Consider the following 24,823-nt stretch of genomic DNA (forward strand, 5'->3'; position numbering starts at 1 on the left):
ATGTTGTCAAACATGAATAGACTAAAAGCAGCTACATATTTGGAGATGACTTCCTGCATTCTCAAGACAGGCAAAGCTTAAACAAAGAAACTTGGCATACATCCAGAGGAGAGTTAATATATCCGACATGTGTCAGATATATTAAAGCTCAGGGAATGTATAGGCATCAGAGATGTTTTATATGTATAAAACATCTCTGATGCCTATACATTCCCTGAGCTTTCTAAATGGACAAAGATTACTGTACTTCCACTGGTGGTTATATCCAACCCTGTGAAAGCGAAAGAAAAATATTGTTTGTGTGGGTGTTTAAGCAAGCGCAAGAGAAAGATAACTGACCAAGATAGATCACTACATAGTTTAATTGAGCATTTCCTGCAATGTGAGACATAACTAAAACACACTCAATCATTGGCAGACGAGATGGGGTGTCATAAGTGTAATCCAACTGATGCTGGAGAGTGCATATCTTAGGAACTCAGTCAAACTCCTTGGTAGACTGCCTGCTGACCTTTGATGAAGACAGTATGCAGCATCAGGGGCGACTGAGATTGAGAGCGTGGCTGGAGGAGCAGATTCACTCTGGGAAGTATCCAGGGGTCAGATGGCTCGACCGGGTAATTTATTAATTCATCATATATATACCATATACACTATATATATAATTCTTCAGCATAGTCTCATTAACACTAAAACAATGTTTGTTGTTTGTAGTCGGCACAGATCTTTCAGATTCCTTGGAAGCATGCAGCTCGCCATGGCTGGAGTATTGACCGAGATGCCACTCTCTTCAGGAGCTGGGCAATGCACACTGGTATGAGCATGAGCTGAAAAACATTTGTGCTTGAGTAATTTGTATGTGTATGTGCTCTTGTGTCAAAGACTTTAATGGCATCTATGCACAGGTCCTGGCTCTATATATAATTGTAAAGTAAAAAATAATAAAGTATAATTGATGGCATATTAATGGTTTTATCTGCTGATTGTTTATGTAGCATAACAACATTTGAGCTACACAAAAAAAGAGAATGTATTAAACTTAGATTTATCCCTCTTAAAAGTGTTTCTGGATAAGATTTTAGTCATTTTGACACCGACCAACAGTTGGCAGTTACTTGTCTGTATAGTTTTCAGTTTGTTGAAACAATGCCATGTTTAACTTGATCTGCAGCATTCTTACCTTAGGGCTTTTTAGGCAACTAATACACTGGTTTTGTAGTCACTCGCTTCACCATTTACAAACCAGAGGCAACCAGGGAAAAAAGCCCCTAGAAAAATAAGACAGCAGCTGTTTTATGTCATGGGAACTGATTCTGCACATGTTTTTGGGTGCATTTAAGTGGCCTATCGTGTTGCTGTCACAGTACAATAAGAAGCATCATATGTCAATGCGTTGCTGGAAAGGATATGGGAGACGTCACACGGCTTTCATCTAAAATGCTGGATTGGCTGTGGCGATGTTCACTTATCAATCCATTTGCCTTGCAGTGATACAGTGAGCCTGATGGAGAATTAACTGGTGTCTCATTTCAAAATCAGTCCATGTGTTTCGCAATGACAATGAAAAATTTGTACCACTGCCATAGCCATTAACAATTTAAAACAAATATATTATGATTATTAAAATATTCTATGGTTTGAATGGTGAAAAATCCTCTACCAAACTACAGACTTAAATCATGCTTTCTGTCTTTTTCAGGACGATATGAACCAGGGAGGGATAAACCAGACCCAAAAACATGGAAGGCAAATTTTCGATGTGCCCTGAACTCTTTGTCTGATATTTGTGAGCTGAGGGAGCACAGCAAGAAAAAAGGAACCAATGCGTCCAGAGTCTATCGGATGATGCCCAACAAACAAACGCTAAGGCGGAAGAGAGGTGAGAACTAAAAGATAATCACACGTACTAACAAACATTTGACATTATAAATGTTTTGACTTCTCACTACTTCCCACTTCAGGGCCGAGATCAAACAGACGTGCAGCAAACAGAGACAATGACAGATGTGCCACACAGCAACCTGCTGCAATCAAATCTACTCTCGACCCGGGGCAAAAGGACCTTTTTAGTGGCACTTCATCAACTGGTCAGTGAACGATATGAGTTAGATCAGGCATGTCCAAACTAGGGCCCGGGGGCCAAATGCGGCCCTCAGACCTATTTTTGTTGGCCCTCCAGCTTCCTGCTATGTTGGCCCAAACAACAAAAAGTAGTACTTTTTACTGTGAAATTGGGAAAATGCAGGCATATTGATGTTATACCAACCTAATATTAATGTTCTAGATCTAATTAAAGGTTTACGTCAAATGCAAAATTTCGAATGATTCACTTTGCCATTCAACAAATTCGACATTGTCAACGTTAAGTTTCAAAATGCGGCCCTTGGTGAAAAATGTTTGGACACCCCTGAGTTAGATGAATGAACGCAAAGATAATTATGTAACTCTCGCCTGTTTTTGTTGCTCAGCCATGTCCACAGAGATTGATGAGCAGGAGCAGAAAGAAGCTGTTTTTAAGGTATTTTTAAGGTGTTTTGATAATACTTTTGCCCCCCAAAAAACTACGTTGTCATTCTTCATGTCATGTATCTTTCCCCCATGTAGTTAATGGACCATCTAAACAACGGTGACAGTTGGAGCCACATGTGTGAACCTAGAACATGGAGAACTCATTCACTTGATAACCACTGGCATTGTAAGTTATATAATGGTAAAAACAGTACAACTTCATGAACTTGATTCTTATGCATTGTCTTATACTGTATGCAGTAAATAGGAAAACTACCCCAAGAGACATGTTGTGGGGGTGACTTTTTATATTACACATACAGATATTGGAATAGGTGTCAACATTTTACAACACAACACATATAAAGTATACTGTATTACATTATCATTTTTGCTGCATTAAATTAGCTTTGTTTTGTTTTTCAGGGTCTGCAGAGGATTTCAACCCACAAACAGAAAGCTACAATGAACTTTTCCCAAACTATATCAGAGAAATCAATGACTGGTCTTCCTATCATCAAACGGTGACGCAGTAATGCTACAAACTATATTCTCCTGGACTAAATGTGATATGCTTCAGCAGATTTACCTGCTGAGTTGAGCACTGAAGAAGAGAAACCAGAGAGGGGCACCTGAGAGGTAAAAGAGTGAGTCATCCGCTTGTCAGCCCTGTGTTTGAGCTGAGTGTATAAGAAATGATCTTCCAAGCCAAGCCTTCAGGATAAAATGATGGATCTGTCAGCGCATGATTTACTGTTTAAAGTTCAATGAGTGAGACTTACACGCCTGTACATCAATTTTGATATTTTTTTTTTATTCTTTTAGTCACTAGCAAGGGTTTTTAGCAGACCTACCTCTCAAAAAGTAAGTAGGTTCAATTAAAATCGTGGCCCATTGTCTACATTTATAGAAACTACCAGGACTTGCTGGTCACTGTTCCTACCACACAGAATTCAAGAATAAAATAGTAACTTTTGCTTTGAAAATGTAATTCTTCAATTGACATTTTGTACTACACATTGTTGTTTAATAACAGAATTCAATAATTGCATAAATGATATGGTTGTACTGTGTATAATAAAAATATGAAATTTGCTCAGTTCTTTGTTTTATTTTGAAAATTGCAAACAGGTTCTCAGCAGAACAAACAAAAATCTTCTCCAACATTCAAATGGTCCACTTGCACAACCTGCTGGTTTTTGTTTTTTTTAAGAGGATGGTTTTACAGTTGCAAAATTTGAGGTTGGTTTACATTAATTGTACAACAACCAATAACAATTACATTCATTCCGTAAATGTTACAGCACAGTTAATGCGGATACAAATGAACATTTTCATGGCTTGGCTTTAAGCACCATAATAAAAAAAGGAAAATCATTAGACCTGGGTTTCAATGTTCCTGCTTTGAATAAAAATATGAATTCTTACAGATAACATTAGCTTAGCTCATTTTACAGTAAGACTATACATAGACATATCTTTATATTTCAAACACATTATAAATGGGAGACAATCTAAAGCGGTTTGTACAGTAGGCAGACTTCTTTGCAGCTTGAAATTCAATGATTCAATAAACAATTTTGGATTTTAATAAAACAGAAATAAATGGAGCAAGTATTATGACAGGAGTTACAACAATTATAATAGACTTTTTATCACACAAAGTAGTCTGCCGACTTGAGCGTGAACAGACCAAAGCCTGCTGGTCTATTATTCGGATTACAAAACCCATTTTGAACAAATAAGTACAAACTGTAATTCTAAAATAGTGCCTATTAAAGATAATAACCAATTGCCTTTGAAGTTGTCTTTATACTTTGGCACAAACAAAAAAGTGGCAATTTTAAAACAAACACAGACTGTGTGAAGGCTAAGTAATGGGAAAAATGTTAAAATTCCATACAAAGCATCTTTAACACTGAAACGATTAAACCCCAAAACACTGTTACAAACATGAAACAGGCTGTATGAGACAGCGTTGAACGAGCATGGAATATCCAGAGTACCCTTATCCTTAACTATTTGAGCAAGTCATATTCCACAGTTTCCAGATGGGTTTAACAGGAAAAAGGATTACAATATGAATGAAGGCGGGCAAAATCTAGAAAGTGACATAGAAAATTAATAATTCATTCAAAGTCTCTATTGTTTACCCTAAATGAGGATAAATAAACAGTTGATGGATGAAAAATTCCTAAGCAAGTGTGCGTGTACAAGGCATGGTCCAGTGTACTCTACTCAATTCAAGTTTGCAAACAGCAATCATTAACCTGAGAGCAACTCAGAGATCATGACTGTTTCTCAGAATAAAACTTTGCTGCTTTTATCTTGCCACCTGTTCCTCAATAAACCTCTGAGAATAAAGCATGAAACTGAATGTTCCAAATCTGCAGTGTGGCCCAGCCACCATGAGGTCCGATCACATCAGAAAATAAATACAGGCATCAAATGGGCAACAACAGCAATGTTTTTGTTTGCTCTAACGTACACACAAGCAGACATTTGAGTTTATGCTCCATCTATGGCCTCCAATCTATTTTATACAACTAAACAGCTATTCTATACAGTGCAACAGCATGGCAGCGTATGGATATAGCAGTGCTTTTATTAAAAGGAATGAGAAATAAAAATATATACATTTTGCTTAATAGCAGTAGAATCTTTTGGTCCTGTGTCCTTCACAGACAGAACTGCTTTAATTAACCAACAGTAGTATCCACCTGAAAAAGTCTGTAAAGACAAGCAGACAAACATTAGTGCATTTACAAAATAAAATCAGTGGTCTAAAGTTTTACATACGACTATTAGAGCTCAGTCATTAACCATCTCTGAAAAGGCATTTTAGATCAGGCATAAATTATAGCTCTATGTTCATTGGAATAAATAAATAAATCACATCTCGTGGCGGTGAAAAGAAGAATTGGAAAGAATGTTAAACTTTAAGATCTAATCACTTCTTATTCACAAACAAGGCTAGCAGTGCAATGTGCACAGAGAAAACAGAAGCACTATTGATTCAACATGATCACATTATGCGCTCCACAGTTTTGTTAAAGAATGTTGTAAGAATGGTGTGGCAAAATGCGGCTTAGCAGTATGTTTTAAAACAAACAAAAAAAGCTAATTCAAAAGAAACAAAAATTAAGCGTGTTACCTCGCTATAACTGAGAGCCTTCAGATCCTCCATGTGAGTAGCCCCCTTTGGATTTCATCTGGGCCTGAACAATGTCCACCTTTAAATGACAAAAACTGGTGTAAATAAATAGAAACCAGAAATAAAACAGCACAAAAACAATCAAACATACAGATGCCAGTCCTAGGCCCATGTCGCCTGAGCCCACATGTGTGGTGTGGACAAAGTTTGTAGGCTCCCCAATCATGGAGCGATCAAGTCGCCGCCGTCGTTTCTGAAAATAACCAACCAACCAATATTGTACTATATTAGATGAGCAATATTCAATGTTTTTTAAAACATTTGTACCACGTGAGGCCAAAACTGACATCCAAGGACTTTTGATAGATCACATGTACAGACAATTTAACAAAAACAAAAAGTGAAAATACTTCATGCACTATTTTGATAGAATAAATTACATTACTGGCAATAATTAATCAGATAAGTCATTGGAGCCCATACACATACATATCTGTTAATATTTAGAAGTAGGCTACATATGTTACGATTAACAACTGTAAATATTACATTCAGACTGGAAAGTAATTAAACAAAAAAGAAACTATAAAGAGCTCATAAGCAGTCGAGACATAATTTCTTCCAAATCTCTAAAACGTGAGCAAATTAGTTGAATCTCCAAGTACTCACCGGCTGAGGCTGCTCTGCTATGCAGCAGCTAAAACAAACCCAGAACTCAGTCATTCTGAAGTTAAAGAAGAAGCCACAGCAGTTTCCTCTGCGCTCAGACGTCTCCCTGTCTCACTGTTCTCACTGTTCTTCCTGTTCAGCGTTATCAGAGCCACAAACACAAGCCGGAAACTGATGACAGACATACACTGCTGCGTCTGAAGAGTAAACTCTTAACACAGCAACCACACATCAAGCACAGAGGGGAAGGAGGCCCTGCAGACACAGCAAATAACACAAATGAGGACATAATTAGTAATTCTTCACTTCAGATTCAGTAAAGAGAAGCTAATAGAAGAACAACACTTTTGAACAGAGCACTGCTTCAGAGCAAAGCTGTCAGGATGGAGAAGGAGACATGCAGATGCTGATGGATCAAAGTTAGAAAACACATTATATTACCCATTTTTGACCTTGGAGACCATAATAAATAGACACAAATGTAGGTGTGCAATATGTATTTAAAAGGGTGGCGTAATCCTCATTGGATCAGCGACTCTTGCTCCAATATCGGATTACGAAATGATAATCAGTATTTACAAACAATTAGGGTTATGTAACTAGTGAAGGCTGCGTCAAAAACCTTAGCAAGAAGTATATGCACACATTAGTTAATATGCACGTCTCAGAATGACCTGTATACATTTCTTTGTTAAAAATAGGCCACTGCCCTGCAGCAAGTTAGCTTTTAATGCACAACAGTGTTAGCTAGACGCTAGCGCCTGTACCAATAGGCAAGCTTCTGTTTCCAGGCTCAGAGCTAACCGAGCTAAATTCGCTTATTTTCGATAATTTGCCTGTTGTAACAAGCTAAAATACCAACAAAACAAACTCGTGTGGCTATTAAATTATATTCATATAACGAGTACTGTTTTTTGTCTAAAAAAACATCCGTTTTGATGTATAATCTTACCTAATGGTAGCCAGATTCTCGGAGGAAAAGGCGTATGACAAATCTGAAGAATGAAAAAAACCAGGAAATGCACTCAGTGTTGAATTCGTTCACTTCCGGGTTAAAGTGTATTCACTTGCCGGAGTTGACCCACGTTTTCTCGAGAATTTGTTTTCCGTTTGTAAAACCCGCAAAGACATCGCCATGCGTCCTCTAACAGACGAAGAGACCAAAACGATGTTTGAGAAATTATCTAAATAGTAAGTGTTTGTCAATCTAAAGCTCAGTGTTACTGACGTTTGCTCGTGGCTCGATGCTAACTCTGTCCTTCTGTTTTACAGCATTAGCGAAAATATAAAACTTCTAGTTGACAGACCTGATGGTACTTACTGCTTCAGATTACACAATGATCGCGTCTATTATATGAGGTATTACTCCTGTCAAAGGATTTTCAACTTTTTGCATGTATAATAAATGCTAATCGTCTACTTTGTTTTGGTGAACAGTGAGAAAATTCTGAAATTGGCAACTAATATTGCAAGAGATAAGCTCGTGTCAGTGGGCACATGTTTTGGCAAATTCACCAAGACACTTAAGTTCCGTCTTCACATCACAGCGTTGGACTTTCTTGCTCCGTATGCTAAAGTAAGTAGGCTTTCATCTTGTGGTCAACATCATTATGTCAAGGCTTGCTGCTTGAACTGTTTGTATATTGTGTTATTTCAGTACAAAGTGTGGGTTAAGCCGGGCTCTGAGCAGTCTTTTCTGTATGGAAACCATGTCCAAAAAGCCGGACTGGGAAGAATCACTGAGAACACAGAGCAGTACCAGGGAGTAGTGGTGTACTCCATGGCGGATGTGCCCCTTGTAAGTACTGAAGCTCCAGTCTGCCCTGCTGATATGAAGTCACAAGTAATAAATAACTATGTTTGTACTCACAGGGCTTTGGAGTTGCTGCAAAATCAACACAAGAGTGCCGAAGAGTGGATCCAATGGCCATTGTTGTATTCCATCAGGCAGATGTAGGAGAGTTTATTAGAAATGAGGACGCGTTGACATGAGGATCCAACAAGTCTTTTGATTTCACTGATGTTCTGCTGCGTTTTTCTACAAGTCTTTTACCAACTTGACACAAGACGCAGAGTCACATTCCTTTGTAATTTTGCCTACTCCAAAAATGGACTGAAATGATTTTGCTTTCCTTTTGAATACCCCTACTTTCTTAGACATTGCTAACCATGCTATTTTCCCCATTGGATTGTATGAGGGCAAAATTCTTGTATTCAAAGTATTATTAAAGTCAAAAGAGCTACCGTACTTGCCAAATGACAGTAACAAACTTTGTGTTGGTCAGAGTATTTTATACACTTTTCACTGTAAATGCCATGTAAAAAAAAAAGTACCATTAAACCTGAAAAAATGTATTTAAAAGTACATGAATATGATTATATTGGCAAGAGGTTCCCAAACTCAAACACCATCTAAGACTATGAAAAAAATATTTTAACCTTCCAAATATCACCAGATCTAAACCCCAGTGGTAGTTTTAGAGCTACTGATCTATACAAAATGAAATTTAGGTACAACTGCTTTGTTGAGACGATTTAAACATCTATACCAGCTTCAATTTCTTCATTGTTCTCCATCTGTCTTTCAAATTGACATTGGATCGATCTTTGAACTTGCAATATGCCTTGATCTTGCTCCAATGCCCCTCTCCGTATTTCTCAACCCCTTCTTTCAGTCGCTGGCTTTCAGCGTCCGTCCATTTCTGCAACACAATGTTATTAATTTAAAAAAACTTCCATAAAAAAGAACTTTAGTTTTACTATTACCCTTTTCCTCTGACTAGCATTGGATGTCAGGCTTTCATTTGGTGACCCTGTGAAACATGGAATATTAATACAAATCTTTTACATTGTGTGCAAAATTATAGTGATATGTACAGTACCTTCATCAAAAAGTACTTCTTCATCGCTCCATTCTTCCTTAGACTCCTTGGCACTATTGAATGCTTGTTTCCTTTTAAACATAAATGCCCGATTACAACATTACCTTCCACATTATAGTACTATTGGATAAATGCAGCTGTATGTAAGATAAGCCTTTATTTGCAACACAAAGTAGGTACAGAACAGATAAGAATAGAACACTTTTAAAAATACCTTAATAGAAAAGCCTCTTATAGTCTTAAAAGTAAAACATCAAAACGTAAAAACAATAGTAACACTAATTTACAGCAGTTATACGGACGGAGAATATTGCACCAATATGATTATGTCCGTATTGCACATGGGTATGACAGTATACACGTGTTCAGGGCTAACTGTTTGTAGTAAAGTCTGACAGCAGCAGGAAGGAAAGACCTGCGAAGCCTCTCCTTCACACAGCAAGGGTGGATCAGTCTCTCACTGAAGCTGCTCTCCAGAGTGGACAGAGTGTACTGCAGGGGGTGACACTCATGGTCCAGCATAGATGTGAGTTTAGCCAGGACCCTTCTGTCCCCCACCTCCTGCACCGAGTCCAGAGCGCAGCCCAGGACGGAGCTGGACTTCTTGATGACCTTGTCCAGCTTCTTCCTCTCCCTGTCTGTGATGCTGCTGCTCCAGCAGGCCACACCATACAGGAGGGCTGATGCCACCACAGAGTCATAGAAGGTCTTCAGGAGTGGCCCTGTCACTCCAAAAGACCTGAGTCTCCTCAGGATGTAGAGCCGACTCTGGCTCTTCCTGTACAGTGCGTCTGTGTTATGAGTCCAGTCCAGTTTGTGGTTCAGATGAACACCCAGGTACTTGTATGAGTCCACTCTCTCAATGTCCCGTCCCTGGATGTTCACTGGTGAGGGGGCAGTGGGGTGGCGTCTGCGGAAGTCCACAAACATCTCCTTGGTCTTCCCCGCGTTGATGAGGAGGCGGTTCTGCTGACACCAGTCCACAAAGTCCTGCTCCAGTCCTCTGTACTCCGCATCATTGTCGTCCGTGATGAGTCTGATGATGGCAGAGTCGTCAGAGAACTTCTGCAGGACACAGCTGTCCGTGTCGTGTCTGAAGTCTGCAGTGTAAAGGGTGAAGAGAAAGGGTGAGAAAGAAGAATAAGCCTCCTTGGTGTTGGCAAAGAACAAGTCCAGTGTTTTATTATCTCTGGTGGGGCAGGTAACATACTGGGTGTATGTTGGCAGAACAGAATAGGGAGAAGCGTGGTTGAAGTCACCAGAGACGAGGAAGAGGGCCTGTGGGTGCTGTGTCTGTAACCTGCTGGTGCAGGAGAGCAGTGCTTCACAAGCATTTTCAGCATTAGCAGAGGGGGCCACATACACATGTGTAAACTCCCGGGCCAGATAATACAGCCTCATGCCAACAGCCAACAGTCCAATGTCTTTGTTACACAGCTGCTCCTTTACTGTATAATGGTCAGAGTTGCACCACTTCTCGTTCACAAACACAGCCATTCCGCCTCCTCTCTTCTTCCAGCACGCAGCAGATGAAAGTGATCCAAAGCGACAATAGAATCTGGCATTTCTGGGGTTAACCACGTATCTGTGAAAAGCATGACGCTGCTGTCCCTGTACTCCCTCTGGGACCGCGTGAGACTCGCCAGTTCCGTCGTCTTGTTCTGGAGAGACCTCACATTTCCCGTGACGATGGCGGGGAGAACAGGTCTGAAGCATCTCTTCTTTTCCCAGAGTCTGAGCCCCGCTCTCCGGCCACTCTGTGTTTTACGTAGCATATCAGCCAGGATTACGTGCCGGTCGCGGGGGAAAACCACCGCGCTCCAGAGCTCCAACAGCTGTTCCTTTGTGTAAACAACCGGGGGACTCGGGGCCAGCACACATCATAATGACAAAAAACATGCAATAATCCAGCGAAATAAAGTTGAATCAAAGCGGGTCTGCGAGCCCCAGCCGTACAAGTGAATGTACAAAAATTTACAAAAATACAATAAATAGAGCACAAAAAGTTTGAAAGAGAGAGGGATCATTGCAACGAGCAGCTGGCTCTCATCAGCGCCGGAAGTATCTTACCATTTGGTGGGTGGAGAAGATTTGATTTTGTGCGGAGTAGAGCTCGTTTGTCTGTCATCCTTTAAAACTGGAATGGGAGATCCATCCAAACCATCCGCAACCATCACATTTTCATTCTCCGACTCTCTGCAAAAAAGGTTGTACATTTGTTTACCCAGTGAAATACTGCATTTACGACCCTTGTATGTAATGGATGTACCTGCTAGCATTAGTTTTATAAGCATCAGAGAGCTCTTCCTCCTCCTCCTCTTCTTCTTCCTCAGCTGATGTTGCTTTGGCTCTAAAACAAAGATCCGTCTAAAATTAACTTCAACATGGAAAAAAAATATCGAGAGATATTTCTTTACCTATTGCAACTCTTTAGTTTTCGTAAAGGTCTACTAATTTCGCCCTCGATTAGCGGACACTGTGTGATGTCCATGTTCTCAGAGATTTCAAGTGTTTCCTTGGGTGTCAGCTCAGTGTCCAAGTCTGGAGATCCAATTGGAGTGTCCGGCTCCATCACCAGCCGAGCGACAGTGTAAGACCGGTTGTTGGTTGGCGATTTAGAAAGTGAACCCGTCTGTGCTTGTGGAACGTCACTGATCTGAGCTGGTTCTTCAGCGGGGGAAGCCTCCAGTGGGCTACCAGAGTTTGTTAGATACAGTTGATCTTTTATTTCCTCACTCCCCTGGGCCTGAGATTCTTCCTCCTCCAAGTCTTTTTCCAAGCGCACAAAACTTGCCTCATCTGCCAAAACTTTGAATCCTGCTTCAAGCCTGGACTTGGCAATAAACATACGGTTGCTTCAGTCAGGACGGATGGTTGGGGATAGACAAAACGCAAATAAAAAAGATTTAATCAAACATCATGCGGCATTAAATTTAGGAGTTGGAAGTTAACAATTGCACGTGCACAATACATACAGCTGATTTACAAGTATAATGTATTATTCTACAGTTCTACAGACTGTATTCAAAACTAAAGCCTTGCATTAATGGTTGTGATAATGTCGAACCTACCAAGGTTTACAACTGTGCTGCCCAGGCTCCTCCTCATCAATGTTGTCTGGCTCAGTGCGTCTTGATCCAATAAGACGGACTGCTGCCTGTACACCATGCGAAAAAACAAAGCAACAATAAAACACCACACTGGTAATATTAAATAATGCGCTGAAGTGATGAGATTTCAGTATGATTTTTTTTGCATACCTTCAGAAGAAATGGAGTTGTAAATTGGCAAAGCTTCTGACAGAAGCCCAACATCTCTTCCCTAAACTTGATCAACTCCATTGGGTCTATAGTAGTTTGGACTCTCTGGTTAATGAGACTCATGAATATAGCTTTCTACACATGAAAATAAAACGATATACATTTATGGAGTCAAACATATATACATCAACAAATAAAAACCTGCAGTGCCTCACTATAAACCGCCCTGTGCACATTCATATCTTACCTTGTCAACCATCGACTTGGGGAAGTGCCTCAGAGCCTTCTTTGCCCGGCCAAACTCTCCCTTCATGATGAATATCCTTACAATCTAGAAACACAGAAAGTAATACAGCAAATTAAGAAAGCAGTGCACATAATAAAGACAGGATACAGGGAGTGAGAGCGACACTGGGTAAAATAAGTGCAGGAACAAACTGTATTCTCAGCAGGTTCTGGGCCGAGTCACAATAACCCATTCCGTGTGATTTAACGGAACGGAAATTATCACCATAAACATTCAAACGTGCCACTGACACAATAATCCTAGAGCAAGATATAGTGTAAGCCCTTTTGTAACAGTATATTATTGTTGAGCTGCAGCATGGAAAGCAGAATGAAACACCTCAAAACAGTATCTTCTAATTGAATCACATTGCAAAAATACAAAATAAAAAGGCTATAAATATTGACCCCCAAAATAAATGGTTCCAGGTCAAATCTATTCAACAATATCAGAGTTCCCACACTCCCACATGTTGCTGGAAATACATTTTCCCAGGACTTTTCTAGTTTTGTAATCACGGTGTCCACATTACCACATTTATTGTAGTTTTTATAATAAAGATGTAGTCTAATGCTTTACCTGAACTTCACAATGATTGCAAATTAATTACACAACAAGGCAAACAACATTATATTTAAATGTATAAAGTTTAAGGTCAAATTAAATGGAGAACACACACAAACCCAAACAATATTTAGACTCATTTAGTGTTGAATACACTTTCTTCTCATTTGAAGTGCGACTAATGTTTCACTTCTAACTCTGTTACACAATAAGTGACACATTTAAGTGACATCAATGACATGTCTAGCAGATACAGAGATGGAAGAACGTTTTTACAAAAAGGTGAACCTTCCCTGCAAAAGCTCTTTTTACTGATGATTGTCTCTATTCTTTTGATATTCAATAATTCAGCAAGGAAAAGAGAAGATCATTCGTTTTCATCCGTCATATTAAGGAACACAAACTTGGACTGGCTTGTGAATAACAGTACATACCATTTCCTTGAGTGAGGAGGACAGTTTGACATAATCCGACTGAAGAGGACAGTCCTCTCTCATGGTCTGTAGTAAATGTAATGCAGACTCAAGAGGACTGAGAGCTGGGTCTTCATCAGAGGCAAAATCTGGGGACATGACATTTAGAATCACATGAAGCCACATGAAGTATTTGAAACATATTCAAGTATAGTTTGAGAATTATGTTTAAAATGTATTCAAATCAGTAAAACATTTTGAATTAATAACCAATATTAGTGCCATTCTCAATGAAATAAACAGTGATTACAATAGCATCCTTAAGGTTTATTTGACGTAAATGAAGCTCACCAAAACTTTCCCCGTCCTTTATCCAGCTGAGGAACTGCAAAACTCTGAGCTTTGCTGGTGTCGTTTCACTGGACTCCAACGGACGAGACAAAACACCTGCAGCAAAGCGGGCGCTTCGTTATTGTTTGAACATAAATTCTTGCATAGTATTTGCGTTTGTATAAAGAATAAACCAGTTGCAAGAGTTACAAAGTAAAAAAAGCCGAAGCAAAGTAGTGGTCAGATTGTGACCAGGGAAACGGCGCCGTAAAACACTCTCATACTCACGGTCAAACAAGTCTCGAATTGCACAAAATTCATTGTATTGTTTCTTTTCAAATAAATCGATGGCCAAAAACAGGTAAAAATCTACAAGCCAGCGATTTATAACAGGTTCGGTTTGCTGAATGTTTACAGTTGCAGACGCCATGATCGTGAAGGCGGGACTGGGCTTCCGCGCTGTGACTGAGACACTGCCCCCTGCCGTGTGCTCCGGGTATGTGCAACACGCGAGCTGAACAAACCAGAGCCAAAGGTTCAAAAACGTGTGTGTGTGTGTGTCTGTGTGTCTGTGTGTGTCTGTCTGTCTGTCTGTGTGTGTGTCTGTGTCTGTCTGTCTGTTGAAAGAATGTATAACAGACGTGTTTAATGTCTTAATGTCAGTACTAGATCTGATCACCTCCTCCACTTGAGGATTGCAGATGGTGGAACCAGTCGTTGAACTCTAAATGACCACTGAATGTATGAACTATCAAATGTGTGCAGTAAAAAACAAAACTGTTTTCACAGAACTAAGATTCATGTTTAAGGTAAACACAACATATTAAAATTTAAGTAATACATTTTATACATACTTTTATTGTTTCATAATTGACAAATGTTGATCAAATTTATATTTTGGTTTGCGAAAGCAAGAGGAGAGTGAACAAACAATTAAATTTTAGCAATTGCAGTCCAGATAATAAAATCTCAAATAAAACATCTATGATTCCACAACATGACCCATAACCTTGTTTTACAATCAAAGACAGAATGTTCTGCAGAATATTTAAGCCATACGACTTATCAGGGAATGGTGCGCTCCTCTTTACCACAGACCAGAACAAACAGCAAGTTACTGTACTGAAAAAAAAAAGATAAATATCAAATTTCAAAACATCTTTTTGCCAGTATTAAAATGTAATTAAACATTCAAAGGATGTAAATGGTCTCTTTAAAACAAACCAGAAACACCGTACACATAAAATCCAATGAACTTTAAAGGCATTATAATCAGTTTATTAACATGGCGACGACCGCTGCAGGCAAGTCAAACAAAGCCTCTGAGACAGTTTAACTAGAGAGCCATATTCTAGCACTCAACAACTGCACTCATGTTTAGAGGCTCAAATGTCAGCAAAAATCTGTTTTAAGTGTTTCCAAGTTCATGATAATTTGATGTTTATAAAACCTAACTCCTTATATGGTAAATATATTAGATTAATACAAATGTACAACTAAACATTCTTCCAATCCTCTCATTCTCAGCAGCCTTTTCCTGAATGATTGAGATTGTGTTAGATCAAGGGAAAATAAACCTGTAGTGCAGCATGAAGTTTGATTTGATCATGATTTAACAGCATTGGCATTTAAACAACATGGACACTGCTGTTTGGAAGGGCAGGGACCATGGCAAAACATTAAGAGCAATACAAAATATATATCTTTTCTACTGGCACATACATTTGTCCATGAACACGTATATCAGATGTCCAAACACAGAAAACAAGGCACATTGCCTTAAGTCTGCTAAATGTCCAGAGTATTATTGTCCATTTGAGACCAAGGTAACATGCATTTTGGAGCCATCCCTTTGTTCACGGCACACAAACTGTAAAACTGCTTGTCAGAGTCAATAGATATGAGATTTGTATTACCTTTCTATTCATAGATAAAATAACTGTTGGTCCCTTGGTTTTACAGCAATAACGAATTGCTGGAGATATTTATGAACTAAAGACCTTGGACGGCAATTGATGAATTAAGATGCACTTGAGAATGCATTGCATGCTTAAAAAAGTCCAACAGTTTGAATGACCACGACGAGACGGGTGTATGGACCCCTGGAGTAGCTCGTCTTCTTGGACAAGTATCTGGTTTGGAACATTTCCGCACAGGTCTCAGGATCAACACGACACCTTTTGTCTTGGAGACAAAAGAACAGAGTGCAGGTTTTATCCATGTCTCTTTCTCAGACAGAGAATTCTGATCCACTGCGGCGACTATAGGTCAGAAATATCAAACGTCGCAGGCGTAGCCCTGTGAACGGATTACACCACAGTAGAGATGGAGGACCCCCAAAGACTGTCTTCATCCCATCCCACCTCACCCGGCGCTCCCAGGTAGGCTTCTCATTTTTAAGGCGCTCAATCTCCTGCCACAAAAAGATAAAAAGAGCCTTAGGTGTCTTTAATGGACTAATGACATAAAATCAAGTGTAAAACAAGCGAGATTCAGCGAGGACTGACCGTCTCATCGTTGCAGATGGAGTGGATCTGTGTACCGAACATTACAGCGGTGAAAGTGAGGAAGAGGATGGCTTCCAGACAGAGGAAGATGAGAAGCAGCACAGACACACCGGGAGAGAAATTACTGCACTCTAGAGTTCAATAAAGAAAATCAAATTGTTGACAGAATTCAAGCATGAAAATCCTGTTAAGTTGTTTAAGTAGATTTGTTTTACTGATAAAAATGTGTTTCAATATCATTCTGTTTCCTTGTCAACACAAAATCAATAGAAGACCAATTGTGACTTTGTTTTTAACGGCTTTAATGTGTGCAGTGTTTTCAATACGGCTCGTGCAGATCAACAACTAACAAAGTTAACTTGTACAATTCATTTATAGCAATAAATAACCATGTCAAAGTCACAATTTTCATCTGTGCAGTGGATCACCTTACCCCGCTACTAGATATTTTAAATTTACTATATTTTAATTTGTCCATATAAAAATCTGTAGATCAGCAGTCTTTTAAGATTTAGAATTTTGCTTGTATTGTAATGAGTGAGGTAATTTTCTTGTGGATCAATAAAGTTTGTCTAAATCTAGATGAGGGTGAAATCAATTACCGTTCCATTGGGTTTTAATACATGTGAAAAAGTGCATTCCACTCAGTCCCAGGGCGTGGCCAGAAATCAGAGATATATACATCTGTACAAGACATGAAACAGCGTGTTATTCATCTACTCAACATATTATTCTAAACATATAATTATTTTTGTACTTACTGTGAAAAGAACAAAAAATCTTTGATTCTTTTCTCCCACGCAGTTATTGACCCAAGGACAATGGTGATCCATCTTTTTGATGCATCTTTTACAAATACTGAGAGCAATGAAAACAAAGAGGTCGCTGAAGAACTTATGACTGGCTTATGAAGTAATGACTTGACACTGGACTGACCTGCAGTGGTGTGCTCGCTCAGGTTTGATGCTGCAGCACTTGGGACACTTGTAGATGACCTCCCCAGGCTTTAACTGCAGGCTCTCCATGTACTCCTTGGTTGCATTTCCTTTTGGAACAGCCCCCTATTTGTAACACAGAAGGAAGTGTTAAGCTACAATTTTAGACTGACAAAACTCTAGAGTTTTGCAAATAATCTTCTAAATTCTTCTTACTGGGTCGGTCAACATTGTGCGCAGATGTGAGGCCAGCGCTAGAACAGCCAGGGAGTTGAAGGTCGCCCCATTGAGGAGCGAGTACCAGAAGCTCTTGGCAGGCAGCAGCATGACAAAGTTCACCACAAAGTCAGCATACAACACCAGAAACCAGGTCATGGTTGCACACACCATCCCGCAGCCGTCTTGAATAAACCATAGAGTGCGATTTCCCCCCGTTTGTCCAGCGTGAGCGCTGCCCACCATCACGCCAGTCCCAAGACCTCCAGCTTCAATGTCACCTGAGGCGGACAGCAGTGGGTGGTGTTGCTCCATATCTCGCAGCCGGTGGTTTGACGACTGCATCCTGCCCTGCACACAACAAAATCAACATTATAATTCACAACTGGCCAAGGTAAACTAGGACTAAATAAGTGATGAAGGGCAGGTTATTGTTTTCTATCAAAAGTCGTTTCTGGAACTTCCTGAAAAGGGAAAATAAAACTAACTGTCATGAATCACAGAAGTGCAGAAATATCAGTGTATACACTCATTTGAAAGTAAAATACAACTTTCTTCCATTTTTATATGTAATATTTCTTCAAAACAACATTAACAATATTATGTAAATATATTGCCCACCTCTATAGCAGTTGAGCACTGTGGGATGATTAATGGACCTCTTCTCTCTTCAAGATAAACTGCTTTAATCAGGGCCTCATTCGGTCCGTTTGAGAGTCTGTTTCAGCTTTCTATTTATAAGCAAGAATCTGAGGACCTTTCACCATTCAAAAGGATTTTCTTTTGACTAGTTTATTGCTATAGCAATGGTCCTAATTTTCCATCACTCTTTTCAATACCCGGGATATCAAGGTCCTTCAAAAACATGGCACCAACTTGAGACAACTACATCCTCCGATTCAAATGAAATCAATGGCTGCACTGGTCCATTTGTGAAACTGAGCCCGAGGTAAAGGGGCTATAAATAATAATCCTGTGGGCTCAGCAGGCAGCAGGCATGAGGGACAGACTCCAGACCCCCAACCTACCTTTTACATAGGGAATCCACATAGATTTGGACCAGTGAATGAATCTTTTTAGTAGATGTGGTTAGAGATAGTAATGTACTTAATTTAGGAAATTGCATTTGTGCTAGCAAGTCTGCGGTGTTCTTTTGCACTTCAGTCAATACTTTTGGTTAGTCCAGTTTGACAAGATAACTTTTGTGTGACATTATTTCTGAAACAGGAAGAGGAAGAATCTTTTTACAGGATGCATAAACCAGAAAAGTCTGAAAAGTAATATTTTATGAGACAATAGCAGCTGCATAAAATACTTATCAATAGGCGTCAGATCATTTTGCACTCCTAAAATTACGCATTATTACTAGTATTCTTACCATAAATATTCTGTAAGTGCATTTGTCAGATCTGGAAGCTTTAAAAGGCTCAGTTTTGATTTGTTGAGAATGTTATCAGTAAATAGAAAAGGCAGAGTTTCAGACCTTCAAAAGCCAAGGGCACAGGAACTCTTTTCAGTCTGTTTTCAGGTCCCGTGTCACCAGCAGCAGGTTCTTCTCTGCTGTCCACTTCAGATCACTTGATTCCTATACGCCATATAAGTCTAGTTCTAGTCGCAAACGTTCATAGACTTTAAGTGACAATAGAAAAAAAGTGTAACTGGAAACCTACCTAATTTGTTTGTGGCTTACAATAACATGATGTTGTGTGCTTCTCCCCCAGCAGCATTTAGGATTACAGTCATCTCAGGGCTTAGACACCTGCAAGACACAAACCAAACAAATAACAGATTTAGTCAGTTAAAGATACGTGGATTCAACTGTGTACTAAAACTGTGACTAGTCGATTATAAAAAATAAAGTCTAGTTTTATTTTTTGGGAGGGATAATTGTAATTGTTATCTGGACAATACAGCCTCTAACACACATACGAAAAACAACATTTATATAACAAAAGACAGTGGTATTTTTTTATTATCAATAATACAATTTTTATATAAATATAATATTTTATATATACACTTTATTCCTAAATATTCTCTGTCTAGAAGCCTTCAGTCACCGTATTTCACCTTTATTTGGTTGATAATGCAAATGTAATCATGTAAAAAGTCTCAATGTACAACAGCAATAATTGTTTTAGTCGAATCACTGTCACTTCTAAAATAAACGTAAGTTACGGCACTCGCCAATTAATTTGGTAATTTAATAAATTATTATCTGAACCATACAGACTTTAAACATGTCATGTGCTGAGAGAAGAGGATTTATGACAAAATTGGTGTTTTAGATGCTGCTTTGAGTGAGAGAGAAGATTACATTTTATGATAATATATAACATGTGCAAAATAATATTCCACCTGGTTACTCAAAATAACCTCCTGTGACATACATTCTTTAATAGTACATTGACTTTATAGATGATAACTTTCTGTACGGAGATCATTTGGCATTTGTGTCGGTGTCAACACAAACGTGAGCAAAAACATTATCTGCAAGATTCAAGCCAGACAGAGATTTACAATGCTAATCACTTCACTTCTTATTGCACTACATATTTTATTTATGTACATATCATGCCTATTTCTAACCTTTACTTACTTATTTTTTATATATCTGGTAGCTATTCATTGTTTTGTATTTATTGTTCAATGTTTTGTTGTTTGTGTTGCATCGAATCACCGGGACAAGTTCCTATTGACAATGGCAATATAAATATTCTGATTCTGATGCACAGTAGAATTACTTAACAATTAAAGCTCTACATGTGCCAGTTTGGATATAACACATCGGTGTAATCCCTCATTCGTCCAGGAGTGTTCCATTGTAGAAACATTTAGTTGTATAAAACAACTATGATACAAAAGACGATACTACCGATTTTTTTTCTACAATGTTTGGATACAACTTTAGGCTGAGTTAGTCCACACTTGCTCGCTAGCTCCAGGACAAAAGGTAAATGGTTAAAAACAGGTCAATTCAGTGTGCAGCTAGCGTTAGCCAGTAGCTCAAGGCTAGCTTGCGTGCACAGATCAGTCACGAGCGACAGTCAAAATATCTGCTAAATAACATACCTTTGAAATCCATGTGCATGGTAAACACTATCACACGTTTATAGCATGTTGGCGTCCATAAATATTGATCGCCAGCCCCAAAACGAGTGTGCCCACACACGACATAAAATCACAGGATGAAGCATCACTTTAACAACGGGATGACAGGGCCGACGAAGTTTCCGGGTCAGCCTCGGGCCTTTTCGGATATGTTCGGAACAGTTCGGAAGAATCCGGAAAGAGCTTTATGAGGAGCACTAAACAGCGCCCACTAATGGCAGGCAGGAGATGGTTCTGTAAAGGAAACCTATGTGTGCGCAAAGAAGCACACCTCCACAGAGAGGCGCTAGTTAACTGCAAGGGAGAGGCCCAGGTTTTGCAGGGATCTGTTATAAAGCAGGGATCCGTTATAAAGCAGGGATCTGTTATAAAGCAGGGATCTGTTATAAAGCAGGGATCCGTTATAAAGCAGGGATTCGTTACAAAGCAGGGATCTGTTATAAAGCAGGGATCTGTTATAAAGCAGGGATCCGTTATAAAGCAGGGATCTGTTATAAAGCAGGGATCTGTTATAAAGCAGGGATCCGTTATAAAGCAGGGATCTGTTATAAAGCAGGGATCCGTTATAAAGCAGGGATCCGTTATAAAGCAGGGATCTGTTATAAAGCAGGGATCTGTTATAAAGCAGGGATCCGTTATAAAGCAGGGATATGGTTACACACCAAGTGGAATAAACGCGTGGAAGTTTGAGAGAATTAAATAGGATTTGTAAGAAGCAAGTTAGAATTGGATGAATTATATGCACAATTGATTAAGGTACAATTCTCATAAAAGTAGAATAAATAAAGGCCTGTCTACACTGATTTGACCTTTGACTTTATGCAACATAGATTAACAAAGAAATCAAACATTTCCAGAAAAAGTTAAAATAGGCAAGTGTACAAGTGTCAATATTTCAAAATCCAGCATAAACCCGAGCTTTCCCTAACCTTTTCATTAAAACATTGATTTAATTTGGGCAATTCTGATATCAATAAAATATTAGGCACAGCCTAAATATAAAATGCCTGAAAATCAAAAAACAAAACCTGCCCCATCTGGCTTTTCCCCCCCTTTTTTTTGTGAAACTCTGAAAAAAAAAAGTGTTTCTATGTTTCAGTGGTTCTCAACCTGGGGTTTGATTTCAGAGGGTCCGCAAATGATATGAGAAACATTGAAAATGCATCTAATTGTCTTAAACAAGGCTTCACGCCCTTCACATGCAGTTTGGAGCAGATAAAAGTCATTTATCTAGGTCTATCAAAATAAAATAAAACATCATACATGTGGCTACTTTGGGGGTAACTGTTTATGTTTGAGGGTCGTGAATGCCAACGGTTGTTATTTTGGGGATTGTGACTGAAAAAGGTTGAGAACCACTGGCCTAAACTAAACTAATCTAACCTTGACTGACATCATATTTTTAGCCTGGTCCCATCATAGATTCAGTGGTCACCTGGGGACATGGCTGACTTGTACTGTGCTGCCCTCAGCATCAGTCTACGTCGTCACGTGGCTCCAGAAGAAGATTATGAAGTCAAGATAAAGCCCCTTGACCCATTCCTGCTCCATGTCTGCAGCTGCGCAGTGAAAGCTCAGGGCTTTTGGCCTCTCCTGTTCTAGTTCAGAGCCAATATCAGCTTTCTGTTTGAGAGCAAGGCAGGGAAAAATACCCAGCAATCCTCTAAAGCAGCTTAAAGGCTGAAGCAAAACTGAAGCTCTTTCCAATTCTGGAGCTCTCTCTCTCTCTCTCTCTCTCTCTCTCTCTCTCTCTTTCTCTCTCTCTCTCTCTCTCTCTCTCTCTCTCTCTCTCTCTCTCTCTCTCTCTCTCTCTCTCTCTCCCCTCTCTCTCTCTCTCTCTTTCTCTCTCCCCCTCTCTCTCTCTCTCTCTCTCTCTCTCTCTCTCTCTCCCCCTCTCTCTCTCCATTATGGCTAGATGAGCATCTGACTGTAAAAGTGCTGCCACTGTAGCTGTATGTAAAACATCTGCTGTGCACACCCCTTTACCCAACCCCCTGATGATAGGCCTTGTACAACATTCAGACTAAAAAGGGTCCCAACAAGTGAAGCGTGGCAGAAAACCCAAAAATAATAATGTTGCATTTGGTAAGGGCAACACATTGTTCAGAAAAAAATGTTGAAACCGATAAATATGTTTACTAATGGTTTGTGACCCAATATGTCCCAGCATACACCATATGGACTAAAAACTATGAACCAAGCATTATTTCCTTACTCTGGGTTTGGCATTTTTCATATCATCAAGTAAAATGTGACTTTCAAGAATAATCCTACTATTATAAACATTATTTCATGTATCAAATCAAATCAATTTATTTTTGTAAGGCCCAAATTCACAACAACAGCTGCCTCTGAGGGCCACACACATGTACAGTAACCCAAACAGTAACAACCTGCTCAATTACCTATATCCCTGCATATATACTGCAATCCGGAATAAAAATCAGAGCATAAATATACATTGTACATTGTGCACATTGACAATCAGGCCGGTTCCACATTGGGCTCAGGAGGAAAAGTCTTCTAACCTCTCACCGGCTTATCCCTTCTGCAGCACCTTTACCTTCCCTTTAAATCCAACCTTTTAAAAGGGATTTTGTGAGAAGGGCAATCTGTTGGCTTCTCTGCACACACAAACACTTACGCTAAATATATTTGATTGTGTTGATAGCATTGACTTGTAAGTTCTTGAACTTACTAATCAAGAGGTGAATGTTAAATATGTTGGTTAATGTATTTATAGCTTTGAGCCTCTCTGGAGCAGGTGTCATTGTTCTATCTAGAACACGATGAAAGAACATATGTCTAAAATTTAAAACTGGTCAATAAAATATTTCATTTTATTTGCTCAAAATCTAGAATGATAGCTTTCATGTGATAGCATAATTATTATAGACATGTGACATACCTACAGTATGTTGATGCCAAGAAGTCTCTCAATTAGATTGCTCTGTTGCGTGCAGTCACAAGAAGACATTACAGCATTTCTGAGTAGAAATCCATTTGTTACAATCAATACAAAACTCATATGAAGCTTTTAAGGAAAGCTTATCTTTCAGCTTCATAGTGAGTCAAGGGAGTTGTGATTTATGAGTGTGAATGTGTTGTGTTGAACTTGAGGATGAGATGATTCTGTCTGGATGTGACTCATGGTTCCCCCTGCTGCTGCTGCTGCTGCTGCTGCTGCTGACAAACCACAGAGAGGAGGAACGCCATCAATAATTCAAGAAAGACACTTCTTTTTCTGCCCTTCTCTTGTCTCTTTTCTGGCCCCTTCCTCTTACTATTTCTGATTGCATCTGTCTTTATAAACAACAAACTTCAGGAGTGCTCACTCAGCCAAACAGAACAGTCATGCTAAACATTTCCAGTCTTCATCTTTTTGCCTCTGTTCTGTAAAGCGTCTTTGGGCATTTTGAAATGTGCTATACAAGTGTTACGTAGAAATCCAAGTAAGAGTTTCATGATCAGAGATTAGGGCTACAAAGTGCTAATCCTGTCTGATTCCAACACAGACTCGAAGTGCCAAAAACGACAGGTCAATGTATCATGGTTAGTTTATGTTGGGATTAGGCCAGACATGTGTGGACATGGCCAGACATCAGAGTCAGAAGGTTTATTGCCAATGGGAATTCTGTACATTGACAATTGCAATAAACCTTTTCTGGTTCTGATTCTGATTCTGTATCTAGCATTGACAGAATAATGAGGGGGTTTAGGGTTAGGCATGTTTTTACGTATTGTAATTTAGTGACTTCCCCATGTAAGACCATAATCACTTTATAAACCAGATTCAAAGGTCAATGGTAATGCATTATATATTATTAATTTGTGCATTTTACATAAGGATTATGGAGTGAATAGAGAACACTGCAGCACATCACTCACTATTGTTTGATTCTAAAAATGTCTTTCTCACGCGAGAGAGCGGCGACAGGCTCTTTCCTACTTAAGCAGTGACTCCATATGAAAATGCTTGGATGAGGAG

General features: G+C 39.2%; 5 protein-coding genes across 5 annotated transcripts; 2 read left to right on the forward strand and 3 right to left on the reverse strand.

Annotated features, from left to right (window-relative positions):
• The first annotated feature begins 304 nt into the window (after positions 1-304).
• Positions 305-3,129, forward strand: LOC140381077 (uncharacterized). The gene is made up of 7 exons (XM_072465098.1): positions 305-617; positions 715-814; positions 1,700-1,879; positions 1,962-2,087; positions 2,469-2,518; positions 2,605-2,695; positions 2,935-3,129. Exons 1-7 carry the CDS (start codon positions 528-530, stop codon positions 3,042-3,044), a joined length of 747 nt encoding a protein of 248 aa, XP_072321199.1. The 5' UTR covers positions 305-527; the 3' UTR covers positions 3,045-3,129.
• Positions 3,130-3,610: 481 nt separating this feature from the next.
• cdc42se2 (CDC42 small effector 2) lies at positions 3,611-7,351 on the reverse strand. Its single transcript, XM_072465505.1, has 5 exons — positions 7,284-7,351; positions 6,332-6,586; positions 5,814-5,915; positions 5,663-5,741; positions 3,611-5,238 (listed from the first exon to the last, which is right to left on the reverse strand). Exons 2-4 carry the CDS (start codon positions 6,383-6,385, stop codon positions 5,667-5,669), a joined length of 231 nt encoding a protein of 76 aa, XP_072321606.1. The 5' UTR covers positions 6,386-6,586; positions 7,284-7,351; the 3' UTR covers positions 3,611-5,238; positions 5,663-5,666.
• A 27-nt stretch (positions 7,352-7,378) lies between these two features.
• On the forward strand, positions 7,379-8,405 carry nip7 (NIP7 nucleolar pre-rRNA processing protein). Its single transcript, XM_072465504.1, has 5 exons — positions 7,379-7,522; positions 7,604-7,690; positions 7,769-7,907; positions 7,989-8,129; positions 8,204-8,405. The coding sequence occupies exons 1-5, from the start codon at positions 7,467-7,469 to the stop codon at positions 8,321-8,323; spliced, it is 543 nt and encodes a 180-aa protein (XP_072321605.1). The 5' UTR covers positions 7,379-7,466; the 3' UTR covers positions 8,324-8,405.
• Positions 8,406-8,843: 438 nt separating this feature from the next.
• terfa (telomeric repeat binding factor a) lies at positions 8,844-14,520 on the reverse strand. The gene is made up of 12 exons (XM_072465501.1): positions 14,355-14,520; positions 14,088-14,183; positions 13,758-13,885; positions 12,721-12,804; positions 12,474-12,608; positions 12,285-12,370; positions 11,631-12,068; positions 11,483-11,563; positions 11,284-11,409; positions 9,214-9,284; positions 9,098-9,144; positions 8,844-9,033 (listed from the first exon to the last, which is right to left on the reverse strand). Exons 1-12 carry the CDS (start codon positions 14,494-14,496, stop codon positions 8,875-8,877), a joined length of 1,593 nt encoding a protein of 530 aa, XP_072321602.1. The 5' UTR covers positions 14,497-14,520; the 3' UTR covers positions 8,844-8,874.
• Positions 14,521-14,889: 369 nt separating this feature from the next.
• zdhhc7 (zDHHC palmitoyltransferase 7) lies at positions 14,890-20,967 on the reverse strand. The gene is made up of 8 exons (XM_072465165.1): positions 20,797-20,967; positions 19,395-19,483; positions 17,725-18,075; positions 17,510-17,634; positions 17,335-17,431; positions 17,176-17,257; positions 16,574-16,704; positions 14,890-16,479 (listed from the first exon to the last, which is right to left on the reverse strand). The coding sequence occupies exons 3-8, from the start codon at positions 18,067-18,069 to the stop codon at positions 16,297-16,299; spliced, it is 963 nt and encodes a 320-aa protein (XP_072321266.1). The 5' UTR covers positions 18,070-18,075; positions 19,395-19,483; positions 20,797-20,967; the 3' UTR covers positions 14,890-16,296.
• Between the last annotated feature and the right edge of the window lie 3,856 nt (positions 20,968-24,823).

This window comes from Eucyclogobius newberryi, unplaced genomic scaffold (genome assembly GCF_026437365.1).
Source record: "Eucyclogobius newberryi isolate DKJ021-1_F unplaced genomic scaffold, fEucNew1.0.hap1 SCAF_5, whole genome shotgun sequence".
NCBI classification, from domain to species: Eukaryota; Metazoa; Chordata; class Actinopteri; order Gobiiformes; family Gobiidae; genus Eucyclogobius; species Eucyclogobius newberryi.